The sequence below is a fragment of the Chenopodium album genome, chromosome 3, assembly GCF_948465745.1.
Source record: "Chenopodium album chromosome 3, dcCheAlbu1.1, whole genome shotgun sequence".
NCBI lineage: Eukaryota > Viridiplantae > Streptophyta > Magnoliopsida > Caryophyllales > Amaranthaceae > Chenopodium > Chenopodium album.
In genome coordinates, this window is record NC_137836.1 from 74741526 (window position 1) to 74755735 (window position 14210).

The 14210-nt window shown below is 36.0% G+C and overlaps 2 protein-coding genes and 1 pseudogene across 2 annotated transcripts; 1 reads left to right on the forward strand and 2 right to left on the reverse strand.

The window, feature by feature from the left end:
• On the forward strand, window positions 1-1030 carry LOC145624206 (uncharacterized). Its single transcript, XM_081677204.1, has one exon. It carries the CDS (start codon window positions 30-32, stop codon window positions 702-704), a length of 675 nt encoding a protein of 224 aa, XP_081533330.1. The 5' UTR covers window positions 1-29; the 3' UTR covers window positions 705-1030.
• Window positions 1031-2010: 980 nt separating this feature from the next.
• Window positions 2011-3604, reverse strand: LOC145616873 (phospholipase A1-Igamma1, chloroplastic pseudogene; annotated as a pseudogene).
• Window positions 3605-6157: 2553 nt separating this feature from the next.
• LOC145624207 (purple acid phosphatase 15-like) lies at window positions 6158-10695 on the reverse strand. The gene is made up of 7 exons (XM_081677205.1): window positions 10306-10695; window positions 9146-9337; window positions 8238-8571; window positions 7906-8123; window positions 7637-7827; window positions 6923-7207; window positions 6158-6781 (listed from the first exon to the last, which is right to left on the reverse strand). Exons 1-7 carry the CDS (start codon window positions 10556-10558, stop codon window positions 6635-6637), a joined length of 1620 nt encoding a protein of 539 aa, XP_081533331.1. The 5' UTR covers window positions 10559-10695; the 3' UTR covers window positions 6158-6634.
• Window positions 10696-14210: the final 3515 nt, after the last annotated feature.

Genomic DNA, 14210 nt, shown 5'->3' on the forward strand with positions numbered 1-14210 from the left:
TAAACTCCCAAATTTAACAGACATCTTCTATGCCGGTTCCACAGTCAGACGTGATACCTAGCTCAAGATCATCGTTAGGTGAAGTGATGGCGAATAGAAACTCCCTTAGAAGCAGTTCGCTCAGGAGAGTTGATACTGTTCCAGCTGATGATCTGACCTTGAGGGAGGTTGATAGTGGTGGGTCTCCTAGGGGTGGCAGCAGTTTCAGGCTGTCTGCGGCTTTGGCTGCTGAGAGGGAGCAGACTCGTAGGAGGCTGTCAAGGGAACTGGATGAGGGTAATCGAAGTAGGAATGAGAATGAGGAAATTGAAGTGTCCCCTCATGGAAATGAAGATGAGGATGATGATGATGAGGATGGAGGAATTCCTAATCTTGGGCCTCCAGCAAACCAGCCATTGCGAATGTCATTGATGGATTTGTTGGAGGAAACTGATCGACAGGCTGGGATCAGTGGGCCTACATACAGGTTGGATGACGAAGAAGAGGAAGAGGAAGAAGAGGAAGAGGTGGAAGTGGAAGAGGAAGAGGTGGAAGTGGGAAAAGGAGAATTTTCTTGTTGTGTGTGTATGGTAAGGCATAAAGGTGCAGCGTTCATTCCTTGTGGCCATACGTTTTGCAGGTTATGTTCGAGGGAGCTCTTTGTTCAAAGGGGGAACTGTCCACTTTGCAATAATTTCATCTTGGAGATTTTGGATATCTTTTAAGGGTAATGCTTCAATTATTATGCTCTTGGCCTGTAAAAACTCGACTCTTGCATAATATGGGGAAACTGGTGATGAATATCTGAAAATGTCAAGAGAATACAGTCTAACCAACTTCAGCTCAAGTTTATCAGTCATAGGGTTGTGAATGCCATTCGAGAATCAGGAAGGATTTTTTTTCCTTGATTTTTATCTCATGGTTAATGATATCTGCTTGTGTATGTATACTGTATCTTATTAGTCAATAGTAGATTTATGGAACTATATGTGTAAGGTCCCTTGCTGGATCAAACTTTTATAATATAGTATTATCTTCTATATTTTTTAAACCTTGATATGAGTCAGTGATCTGTTTGGTGGACGATCTGTTTCAGTTTGCTGTTAAAATAACTTGAGATGTGCAAACATCAGCATCAGCTGAAATTTCGGTACTTGTCTGGCAAACAAAACAAGGTTAGTGATGCTTTATCATAACTGACAATACTCTAAAATAAAGATTCAAGTGGAGATATGTATGGCATCTTCGAAATCCTGGGAATCTTCTTACAAACATGATCATCTGTAGTAACAGAAGATCTGGTGTCGCCTTTTTCCCTGAACTTGTGATTTTGCCTTACGCGGCTTTTGGTGGAAGATGTCCATTGTGGACTTGTGGTAGCAAGATTTGGATAGTTGCTTGAATTTGAGTACTTGCAATGTGGTTAGCCCACATATTTAATTAGCATACGTGCTGCAGAAAACAGCATTCATGATCATCAGAAAAGCTGAATCAGCATTCAGAGTTGCTTGTATAGATAACGAAAATGATCAGTGGAAGCTGAATCAGAAAAGCATATGCATGCACAAACATCACATGAAGCATTGTTGAAAATTAATAATGATAGTTCACTATCAGTCTGTGAACCCCCCTCCCTTTTTCTAACATTAACTATGTTTAGTTTTCGGCTTAGTTAGTAGACTGCATTGGTCCCGTGTGTAATTGTGTCAAAAAATACCATGTTGGATTAAGTGGTCCTCTATCCTTTCATGCTGTTGTTACTTGTTAACCTTTCTTTGATCTTGTGAACGCGCTCCTCTACCCGTATCCCCCCCAGTGATAAAACACCATGTGAGGGATGGGTAAAAGTGTTAACATCATCTATATATGTAAAAATATCAAAAATCTCCCCTGAAATTAGATCTTTATGCTCATCTAGCACAATTGATTAATCATTCGGGGCAATAGCTCGCGTTGTATGATCGTATCCCCATCCCCCCCTTCCCTTCCCCAAACCTTAAGCTTCATGATTTTAGTAGGATAAGATTTAGATTGTGCTAACAAGAACTCATATATACAATTATAATTATGATTCAATAACCAAGTACAGATTGCATTTCATTACAATTAGCTGATTCACTAGTAGGAGATGGTATATCTTCAGGATCCCTCTTAGGTTTAACCCACCTCCCATAAGCATTCTGAACCAGACCCTTATTCGCAACCTGGTACCAACGAGGCGGTATCCTCAGCTCGTTGATCAACAGATCACACTCCTTGTTCACCAAAGCTATATCCCTTGTAGCATCAGGCCGAAAAGGCACCTTAGAACTTTCATAACCATCCAACAAATGCAGGTACGTCTCTAGCATATGATGTCCAAGCAACTGCAACCCTCGTTTCAAATACGGAGAAGCTCTCGCATCCAGCTTCAGCTCAACACCAGCATGAGGGTGAATCCACTGTAACCCCCCTGTAATCTCATCAAAATTCTGCAAGCTCTCATTGTTAAAGACCATTCCTGCAGTCCAAGGAACGACGTCTTGTTTGACAACAACGCGTAGTATCTTCACTCCTAGCTCGTGTAGCTCGTCTCTGAAGACCGAGTTTCCAATCCTTGGAGCAGCAAAGGAAATGACACTAACAGGAAGATTGACGAATATTGCAGCAGCCTCGTATGCATTGAGCAGAGCCAAGGCACCACCTAAACTATGCCCTGTTATTGTAAGACTAACTTCTTCCCCTCTTTTCTTGTAAAAATCTATTAGCTTTGATAACTCTTGCATCACTTGTTCTGAAGCACTTGATTTGTTATACCTCGATGATCGAAATTTCGTAGTGTAAATGCTTAGGAAACCTTCCTCAACCTTGGCATCACCGTGCCCAAATGTCTCCAAATTACGCTGAAAGTCTTCGTACCACTCGGATGCAGACACCGTGCCTCGCCATGACACAACAATGTCTCTCCTACCAATACGGCATGACTCCTCATCATCACTAACCGCGACAAACCCCATCCAATTCGAGTGTGTACTCCAAGTCTCGGCCACTTGAGACTTCTCTAGCCATCGAGGCAGATCAATCTGAGAAGTAGCGTAGATGTACTTTGTAACGTGATATCCGTGTCGTGTTAAGCCGAGCTTTTCAAAGAGCTTGTTTCGGTTATACCTACAACTACCACAATACTCTGAGTATGGATCGTAGTCGAAAGCATCGTATGTTGCTTGAGCTAACTCACCATATTTGAGTAGCTCTTGCCTTAAAGAGGGGTTAATAGGGTCTAAAAGGTCGTCCCAATTATTAGCACCATGAAATTCTTCCCAATTATTTGATATATCATCCTTAGGAAATGATACAGGGGTGTTACTTTTGTCCTCTAAAATGGTGCTATAATTAGATTGGGTTAATGTTTTTTGGGTGTGTATGGATTCAATTTGGTTATGTAATATATGGGTAAGTGATTGGGCTAAACGGGTTGCCGGGTTTGACGCCTTAGACGACCGGTTAGTGTCGTCAAAGAGAAGTTCTTGTCGAGCACGAACCGGCCGTGGAAGGCGGTGAGTGGTTGTGAAGTGGTGGTTGATGGTGGGTTGGATTGCCTTCATTATGGCCTAGCTAGCTAAACTTTTTGAAAGTTTGGAAGAAAATATTGTGGTTGTTGAAATGTGATTTTTTTTGGAGCGTTATATATATAAAGAAAGTCAAATTATACATGTGGACTATGTGAGAGTTTTAGTGCATGATTATGACTTTGTTGACTCACTCTCAACCACCATAATTTCCTTTTGAAAATTGAACCGCGTTAAAACAACAAGGACATTTGATTGAGAAAAGTCTTCTTTTTTTTTTCTTCTTTTCCAAAAAGTTTTTTTTAGTGTTTTTTTTATTTTAATAGTGTAACCTCACGATTGACTTAAATTGTGTACTAGTATGAAAGGTGTGTTAAAATAAATACTTAAATGAAGAGTTCAGATTCAACTTCTGCATGACATGCACATCTGTGTTTAGCTTGCAGTGCTCTTCACTCCAAAGTACTCCTACCAATGATCCAAGTCCCAATTTACACAAACCTATATAAAGGTCTAAGTCAATGCTCTCTTTTTCATAATTGATAGTCACAACTCACAAAAATGTTACACAAATTATTATGTAGTTGGCCACAAGGTATGGTCGGAGTTACTTGATTAAAGATTGTGTGGCAGGGTTATTACTCGATGGGTCAGCGATTGCTTAGTCAATGTTTTAATGTGTCTCAACTTGTTGTATGGTGTGGCTGACCAGACCAAAAAAGCGCTGATTAATTTTTTAATCCCATGTTTAATATGAGTAGTTACCAAGCACTCAAACAAAAGCATTGAAAATCAACATTTGCTTATAATTTCTTGTCTCGGAATCTCACACTCTTGGAGTCTTGACTTTCCCAATTTTATATTGCAATGGTCTCTACTCCCAGTCCCAACGGCCCCAACTCCTAAATCTCAATTTCAGGTTTTATTTTACTCGTCTCACTTTGTATGATCTTATCTGAATTTACTATTCCATAAAAAACACAAGTGCTCTATCTCACTATAAGACATTTGTAATAACTTGTTCCATCAACTCATACTTTCGGAACACAAGTATTCCATCTTGCTACAAGATGTTTGGAAAAATTAGTCGCAAATAATTAATACATAGTGAGTCATTTTAGTAAGAGTTTTTAGAAGTTGGTCTCACCAGAAATTTGTCAAAACGAGAAAGGGTTTTCAATTTCCAAGTTGGACGGAGAACTGTGTAAGGAACTTAATTTTCCAAGTTACGTTGGACGGAGAAGACAAGAAGTGTAACATAAAGGATTATTTTGTGTACATACTTTATCTGTAAAAATTCACTTTCTTTAGCATTTTTGCGACTAAGTACTCTGGTAGTTGTATATTGTAACATAACTACATAACGACTAGAATAGATCCGGTCTACGATAACTTATTGTAGACCCAACCTTCTAGTGTACCATACGAATGTGATTATATCATACGAAATGTGATTATATTATTACGAAAGTGATTATGTCATCTTGAAACTATTATGTAAATGTATCACTCAAAAAGTGAATTTATCATTATAAAAAGTATCAAATAGTAAATTACATCATTCAAAAGATGATTTTTAAATTTTATCATCCTAAAGATAATTATATAATCTCATTAAATGGTTTAATATGAGATCAAAATATGACTCACACAAAGATAATTATATCATCTAAAAAAGTGATTATATCATCCAGAATGTGATTATATTATTTGAAAGTGTCAAATTTTGGCCGGGTCCATACAAGACCAATTGAACGACCATATATTATAAAGTGGGTCGTGTCAAAAAATAAAAATCTAAAGTGGGTCGAGTTCACACTTCACTAATTTAGTAATTTATGATTAAATTCCACGTGCTCTAATATGCATAAAAAGTGAGGGTCAATATCAAATTGTCAACTCAACTTTTTGTTTTGTTTTTGTGTTAAATCAGCAATCTTACTTGAGCTAATTTAGCTATAGCATGCATTCATCTTATTAGCAAACTACGAGACTACGAGTAGGAAAATGATGTCTTAAATTAAACCTTGTTGGTAAATTAAGGTGGTTATAATTGGTCGGAACTACAGATGATATGGACAATATGGTGGTTGTTTGCAAGATTAAACGATCAAGGATAGGTTCTGCGGCATATTCAAACGTTAAGACAACTATTATCTGTGGAAGTCTATTGGACTGTATGATGTATTCAGACAAACAGTGGGGAGACTAAAAGGGAGGAGCTGTTAGCCATGGAAGTGAAGAAGTTGAAGGCTACGGCTTCAGTGGAGGTGGCGAAGGCTTTGACTGGTGCTTTTAGATTGAAGACTGCACAGCATCTTGGTTTAAATTCCCCTCCCCGGCTAAACGGAACATGTTAGACTGTTAGTACTGTCGTACTGATATCTTACTGCAGGAGGGTTATTTATTCTTGCAGACTTCTACTTTGTGACGGAATTGAAGTTCCACAACCAGTCTGGAAAAAAGAAAAGAGGCTCTAGGAGCTTTTGAAGATTGAGGAATGAATTGTTGATTTAACTCTCTTATTTCTGCTCCTGTTTTCCTCTTCGCGAGGTAAGAGGATAACAGAGCAAAACATACCTACATAGAGCTTCAGTTAGACAGTGATCAACATTGTAGCCAAGTTCATCTGAGAAAATTCTTAACGTTGTAAATGAGGTAAATTATAATTAAAATTCAATAGCGTATGTACAAAAGAAGCATATTACAAAGTACATCTCTCTAACAAATCACTGATGATACAACAACAATATTGGCCAATGCCAGAAGTAAACTACGGGGAAAAAAAATGACATGCTGCACCATTATAAAACTCCATGACTTTTTTCAATACAAAACTACCTATAGCCAATGGAAGTGGTGGCGTATTTTATCACCAGTCTAAGGTCTGAGTGGCAGCATGTGAGTTTTTCTTTTTCCAACCTACCACAGTATAACTATCCCGAGACTTCTGAGCAGTGGCTAATCTTGGACCATATATAAGGAGGCCGATATCTGATACCCGACCTTTAATGTAGAAGTTGGACATGTATCCACTAAGCCATGATATATTTATGCATAATTTAGACAACACACCCAACAAATATCCACTGTTGCTTCTGAGTAATTTATCTAGCATCAGACCATCCTTTAGTTACCCTGCGTTGATTAGGGCAGGCATCTGGCTGCCTCACTATGTAAATCTGATCTCCAGCCACTTTCTCATGATCTTGATTTCTGTACCAAGTCCAAAGGGCATAAGTTGCATTTTTCACCTGCAAATACCACAAAGGATATTATTAAGCTTGAATGTGTTGCATGTATGTAATTAAGTACATAAACTACTATTAAAAAAAAAAGGTACATGAACTTAAATTCTGCAAGAATAGATAGGATAAGGATAGGGAAAAGGAAACCTCTAGAATTCCATGGCCAAAGCTACTCTCTCTGTATGCGCTGAAATCTGGCTGACGATCCCAGCAGAAGTTGCCTGCAGCTGGACCAGATGTAAAGTTTGCAGCACAGAAGCCACCCATGTATTTATCTGGAGTAGTTGATGGCTCAGGGCAATTTCCAGGCTCATCAGCATGCTCAACTGCCATCTTCTCTCGATTACCCCCATCCCCTATTGTAATGTGAATAGGAGCACAAGGATCTAGGGTATAATTATATACTCTGTTTGATCTCTCATAGGCATGTACCTGAAGTTGCATCCAGCAATGTTATTCAGCAGTGTGGCAGAATTAATGTGATTACAGGAAAGCAAAAGCAAAGAAGAGATGTAAGATAACAACCATTTGCACTTAATCCTGAATTTTTTACTATGTAGACACATTCACTTAGAAAGAAAAAAAAAACGTCATGTCTACCTATGTCAAAGAACTATGCTCTCATCAGCTGACTGCCGTCACTAAATGAAGGCTTGCAACAGCATAACACACAAATATTAAAGCTAATTGTCATATCTATGTCAAAGAACTAAGTTCAAGTCCGTCAAATGCAATCATTCAATGATGGCTTAAATTAACATATCTGCTCTTAAGTTGTGATAGGTATGTAGTAAATTGTTCACTAATCTAATCCAATGAGTTCTACTCTACGTGTATCATATGTGACATTATGGTACTTACGTGTCCATTGAAGACTGCATCTACACCATAGGAATAGAGCAAGTCTTCCATTGCAACTCTCATGCATTCTGCTTCTCTGTAATGAGCTTTGTAAGATGTGTACCATGGTGGATGCCATGCAACAACAAGCCATGGAGTCACATCTCTGTCAACTTTAGCCAAGTCTCTCTCCAACCATTTGTATTGAACAGCTGAAAAGAAAAAGTTAGAAATGGACATTTTCACTTTCTGATGCAAGAAAATCACATAGCCAAAAGAACTCAGAGTACCTGATTCATTGTAAGCAATATAAGCCCCGAGCATTATGAAATGTATTCCCCCAGCATTAAACGAATAGTAGAATGTAGATGTTGATCCGCTCTCTTCTGATGGAAAAGCAAATCGGGAACTGTATGCTTCAAAAGTTTTATGATCAACTTGTTCCTCTATTTCATGATTTCCTTCAACCACCATTATCGGAACCCTAGATATCAAATTCTGCATGAACCTGTGAAGAATCATTTCATAGGAAGTCAGCAACTAAAGGAGGATATCTGCAACAAGTGTGAAGACTTCTGCCACAATCAAAATAGTGACAATATGGAAAAGAAGTTGGCATCACCTTCCCCAATAATCCCAACGGGGCTGATACGTTTCATGAATGGGGCTTTCTGGAAAAGAGCAGGAATAACAATCAGAGCCAGTTCCATTAGTGAGATACAGGTTAGCATAAGTCACATCACCAACCAGGAGAAGAAGATCTGGTTGATTGCTAGATATGTGACTAATGGTGGCTGTTGTGTTATATGTAAGACCCAAGTCACCAACAATTGCAATTTTTCCAGGATAACTATGAGGTCCAGGAACTGGCATAGTCTTGAAATGGAAAAGGCCGCTCATGGCTGGTATCGAGGGATCTCCACATCGATAGTAATACAATGTATTAGGTTTCAACCCTACACAGAAAAAAGACCAGACAGAGCTCAGAATGTGAAAGCAATTTACCAAACTGACATGGAGATTTCATACTATAATACAACTCCAGGCAAAATATTTACGTCCAACAGGTGGGAGGTTAAACAAAATTGCTATCAAGAATAACTACTGAAGTAACATGGTTCAAAACGCATGCTGTCCACATCAGTCATTTCGGGAAACATTATCTCTATAGTCTATAATACTGCAACATTGAAGAAGGATCTTACTATCCTCATAAATGGTACTCCGTTATTGATAAACATGTAAGAATACAACATACATAGGAGGAGGAGAGATCAATCTTATCAAAAAGATACAAAGTATACAAAGAGGCCAATACCTCATTGGCTGTAAGAATCGTCACAATAAAAGTTCATGCCGTTTCTACCTTTGCTTTCTCATTCCGCATGATACTATGATAGTGTATTACCTTTATGGAGATGCATTGGAAGGTTTTTGAATTCTAACCCTACATTTTTTTCTAACCCTATAATTTAGAACACAGTTCGCTAAGGTGACTCAAGTTGTCCATAATTACAAGAATCAATTTACCTGTGAGACGAACGTGGTGGATTATTCCAGAAGTATAATTCTGAAGGCCTTCATAAGGATAAAGCTGACTGTAGACCTGAGAATATCCAGTTGCTTCATGAGTTAATGAGCGCTGCAATGCCCCAAAATGAACAACACTCTTGACGGATTCAGGATTCAACGGCTTTATGTCATAACCAATCTGGAATTCCCCTGAAAATACAATCAACAAGCTTTTGCATATGAATAACATATTTAAACCATCATTGTGTTCCACATCTACACTCAAACGGATAGAACCATCGCTATTATAATAACGAAACTATTAACAAAACCCACTACAAAATCCAAAAAATCAAAAGAAATAACCATACATCATGCCATCATGGCTTGACATTAACTTAATACTATCAGATTTTATTGTCACGTTATTAGTTCAAATTATATCATGTACATGACAATCAACTCCAAGCGAAGTGGGAGTATTTAATCATTTCACTAATAATAAATATTTTCCACTATCATAATGCTTGATCTAAAAGTTGTTTTACAAGATCAGAAGTTCAGAACTCACTAACAAGGTAAATGGATTCATTAGAAAAACACCAAAAGTTCAAATCTTTATAACAGAACTAACCCCGAATTTGAAATAATTTCATAAGACCAACCAAGCTAAGACAATCATCCAAAAGTATTATTATCTGCAGTAATTTTGGCAATTAAAGCTGACATCATCAGTATCATGAACAAAAACAGAATCAATCTCCTTGATTCAAATTAACGTGAAATTGCGTCTTAAGCAATATTATTTCTTTCGTGTTTTTACATCAACCCGACAACCCGGCCCGAAACCTCTAATTAGAAAATTGAACATAGAGAAATTACGTAACCAATAAACATGCATGCAATAAATGACAACATCATCAAACAATTTCGCAAACAAACTTTCCAAATCAATTCATGCAATCAATTCACATTTTAATTAATTTCTACAATTTCTGAAATTAAAAATTCAAACTTTAAAAAATCACAAAAGATAATCAAATTCAACCACATACCCTTAAGTTCAAATTCTCCAATCATTCCCAAAACTTAAAAAAAAAAAAAAAAAAAAAAAAAAAAAAAAAAAAAACGAATTTACCAAAAAGAAATTAAAATCAATTGAAAGGAAAGATTCAAACCTGTGATCCAAGAAACCCAAACAGAATGATAATCAGAAGAAAGAGTGACAGAAATCTGCTCAGGTTGAAACCCATTAACATGGCGTTGAACCCTAATATCAGACGGCGGCAAATCGACGGCGTTACCGCGCAAGCTGACATCGTACGGCATAGTAACGGGCTTAAACGGGCCATCAAGGGTAGTCGGGATTTGAGCTGAAGAAGAGGAGAGAGAAAATAGTAGGAGAGAGAAAGTGAAATAAAATACCGCCATTGTTGATTGGTTTCAGAGCTTTGACATAATTTAGCGTGTTCTGTGCTCAAACTGATGAATAGTTACTGGGTGCCGGAAGAGAGAGAAACAGGAAATTGAAGTTCAATGCTTAGTATTTTATAATCAGATTGAGTGTTGTTTAATAAGAAGTGCTGTATTTTTTTTTAATGAATTATGATAATGATATTTTTATTGAGATCGAAAAAGAATTTGATGTGGGATAATCGAATATGCTTTTTCTCATATAATGTTTTTTACTACAAAGATATATCGACATATTGTGTCTTGGATAATAGAGAACAGGAATAAATTATCAATACAAGTATATAAAGGAGATCTAATTTGTCTAAAACTCCATTAGAAAAGATATACCTGATATATATATAATATTAACATAAACAGATAAATTAACCGACTTCCAATAAGTAGTTATCTAATTAAATACGTGCGATGTGTGTTTTAAATTTCATGAAGTATTGAGAATATTTGTTGTATCTTTCTCATTCATTAAACATCAATATATATAAGTACTTTGCATTAGGAATTCCCCTCGTGAGGGAGGGGGTCCTAATGTTTTCTTTTTTCTTACCCTTTTAAAAAAAATACAAGAATACACTAGAATTAGGGTTAAAACTTAAAAGAGTAAAAATACATTAGTAAAATACAAAAATATACACAAGATTATTTACATAATCTAATAGTTAACTTTATACAATTGATAAGAAATTAAGAATACCTTAAAAACAAAAACAAAAACAAAAACAAACCAAAAAAAAAAAGCAATTTTGTAAGAGTTAGCTTATTATACTACTAATAAACTACACTTTAGTTACCATGAGTCCATAATCAATGCAAGGTAACTAAAGGGTAGTCTGATGCTAGACCATCCTTTAGTTATCATACGGAGTATATTGAATGCATGTGCTTCACGTTTCAAAACAATAACGACATTTTAGGTATTTTACGTAGACACCAAACTTCTCAAGAGTTGACTTATATAATAGAGATAATAGAACTTATGGGACAAACTTGTTCCAGTATTTGATGATAAAATTAGATAGGCATAAAACTTCTTAAGAGTTTAGTTTTATAATAGAGGTAATTGAACTCATGGGACAAATTGTTCAAGTTTTTGACTAAAAAAAGGGTGAGGGTATACGGGGGGTGTGTGTGGTGGGGGAGGCTTTTATGGGGCAAGGAGTATGATCAAAATTTAAAAGACGTGCCTAAAGACTATTCAAGCCTCGACTATTCTTTTTTTACCTTATTTAACATGTTGATTAGGTTTCAATTTTAGCATGTTGATCAAACTCCAGAAAAATAGTTGTGATTTTTACAATCAAAGCCTAAGAATAGAGAGTGGGTATATGTACAAATCAATAGGCCAGACTAATTGACTCCATCTCTTTGAAATATTTTGGTTGTATGTACTTGCAATAAAAGTATAACAATACGTGTATGACATTTATGTACGTGTATTGCAAGACATGTGTATGTTTATACCCACTCAATATTAAGAAGACAATAATAAGTGTATGAGGCCGGGTAGTTTGCGTATAGGTATAGTGTTAGTTATGCACACATTTGCACCCACTTAACATTAAAAAGACATGTGTATATGGAATACTTGTGCATACCGCACATTATCTTGTACTCTGTACCGTATAGTTATTATACATGACGTGAATGACATTATGTTCATACACCTCACAAAAATGCCCTAAAATATGCTTTTCTTTAAGTACACTCAGGTGCCAATCGTAAGAATTTTCTAATATTTTTAGTTAAAATTTTCTAATTCTATAAATAATTTTAGGGTCTATTCTGAATTACTGAAATGAACTGAATTAAACTGAACTGATTGAAGTTGAACTGAATTGAGATGAAGTTGAACTGAAATTAAGCTAGAAAGAACAAACCCTTAAAGAGATGCACAAACTATAAATATTACCTAGTATAATCATTTACTTACGCCAATTTAAAACATAAACTCTAAAATTTTAAACCAACTAAACTAATTAACGTCTAAGTATTCAGACAATGCCATACACAACTCCCCAAATAACCGAATATCCTGTTTTAGCAACGGATCTTTGTCAGAACACGCACGCTCTGTTTCGATATCATCTACTGTTAAATTCTGGGTTTGGGACATTCTTCATCCGTGAATAATAATTCTGGGAAAAATCAAAGTCAGCAATTTGTTTCTATATAAACCAAACCTTTGCCGCCCAAATCCATTACCCTTTTAATCCAGAAATTCAATCAACCTTTTACGCTACTTGTTCAAGCTTGGGCCCCACTTTGGGCCTTTTACTTAATCAAAGTTGGGCTTATGCTAAGAATTACAATTGGGCCAGAAGATAGTCCAAACCCGGAAACAATTGGGTCATGCAAGATTTAATTGGGTACTTGGGCCGCTTAAATTTGATTGCAACGGCTTTATATCCAATAGACTACCTAGTTTCCCTCCATTTTTATTTGATTGCAACGGCTTTATATGGTTGGTGCAAGGCTTTTGGGTTTTCTAGCATAAAGGGAGCCTTTAAATTATGTCTAACCTCCTAAAGGCTAAACCTAACGCTACCTCTGCTTCACAAAATAGTTACGGAATATACTTTAGATTTAGTGTTTATAAACTTCATTTTGAGTAATGTTCGTGATTTATATATATGAAAAAACACAGTCGTGTATGATTTTGTTAGTTTTTTTTCTCAATATGTATCAAGATGGAAGATTGCTTACGTGATTGGCTTTCCTGTGTAGCTATTTCCCATTTAGTTTCTTTTCTTCTCTTTTTATCGTGAATCTATAAATAATGTATAGAGTTGGCTCATATGAGTATGTTATTATATTCTACTAATGATTAGACAACACATCGATTGTCCTTTATAATTAGGATGTCGATGCAAATTATTAGTTAGTCATTACTAAACATTAAGGCCTTGGGTCATCCTCCTAAACACGACACAAGTTAAAGCAGTAATCTAAACATATTGATGGCATATTACAACAACATTACAAAAACAACTTACACAAGTAGTATTAGTATAAGCAATAAAAAATTTCAAAGTACAAATTCCAATATCTAACCCATGCTATACTCTCCTTTAAATTACTTACTATTGGTAAAGCTGACATGCTTCACATTCAAATTACATATATAAACATATGTTACTTATCTTTATGACTTTTCAACTCATTTACATTTACAATTGTGGTTGAAAGCAATGCTTAGTGGCGTCCACATACAATATTTCTTACCTACATATATTTATAATTCTGTCAGTATTCCATTTCACAACTAGTTTATCTATCTTTGAGGATGAATCGTGAATGGATGATACATGCTCCGTACGCTAGGCGTGTGTAGAAATGGATTAGGCATCCATGCACGAATGTGGTGCACTAGGAATTAGAAGAGCTAGAATGTACTCATGTTAATGCACGGGATATATTGAACTTGTGAGTCAAATATTGATAAAAGTTAATGAAAATTACTATAAATTTTAGTCTATCTTACATATTAAAAGAAAACCAATTGTTATCTACAAAATGAAGAAATTGTTTTCATATTTAAGTAAATTAGGGTAAGGTAATTAACAACTTTTCTAAATTTTTTTAACTAATAAACTACAAACAAGAAAATTTA

Coding starts and splice junctions, on each gene's coding strand:
- LOC145624206 (XM_081677204.1), top strand. CDS start 30: ATGCCGGTTCCACAGTCAGACGTGATACCTAGCTCAAGATCATCGTTA.
- LOC145624207 (XM_081677205.1), bottom strand. CDS start 10,558: ATGGCGGTATTTTATTTCACTTTCTCTCTCCTACTATTTTCTCTCTCC. Junction 9,338..10,305: donor TTGGGTTTCTTGGATCACAG/GTTTGAATCTTT, acceptor TTGTATTTTCAG/GGGAATTCCAGATTGGTTAT. Junction 8,572..9,145: donor CCACCACGTTCGTCTCACAG/GTAAATTGATTC, acceptor TTTTCTGTGTAG/GGTTGAAACCTAATACATTG.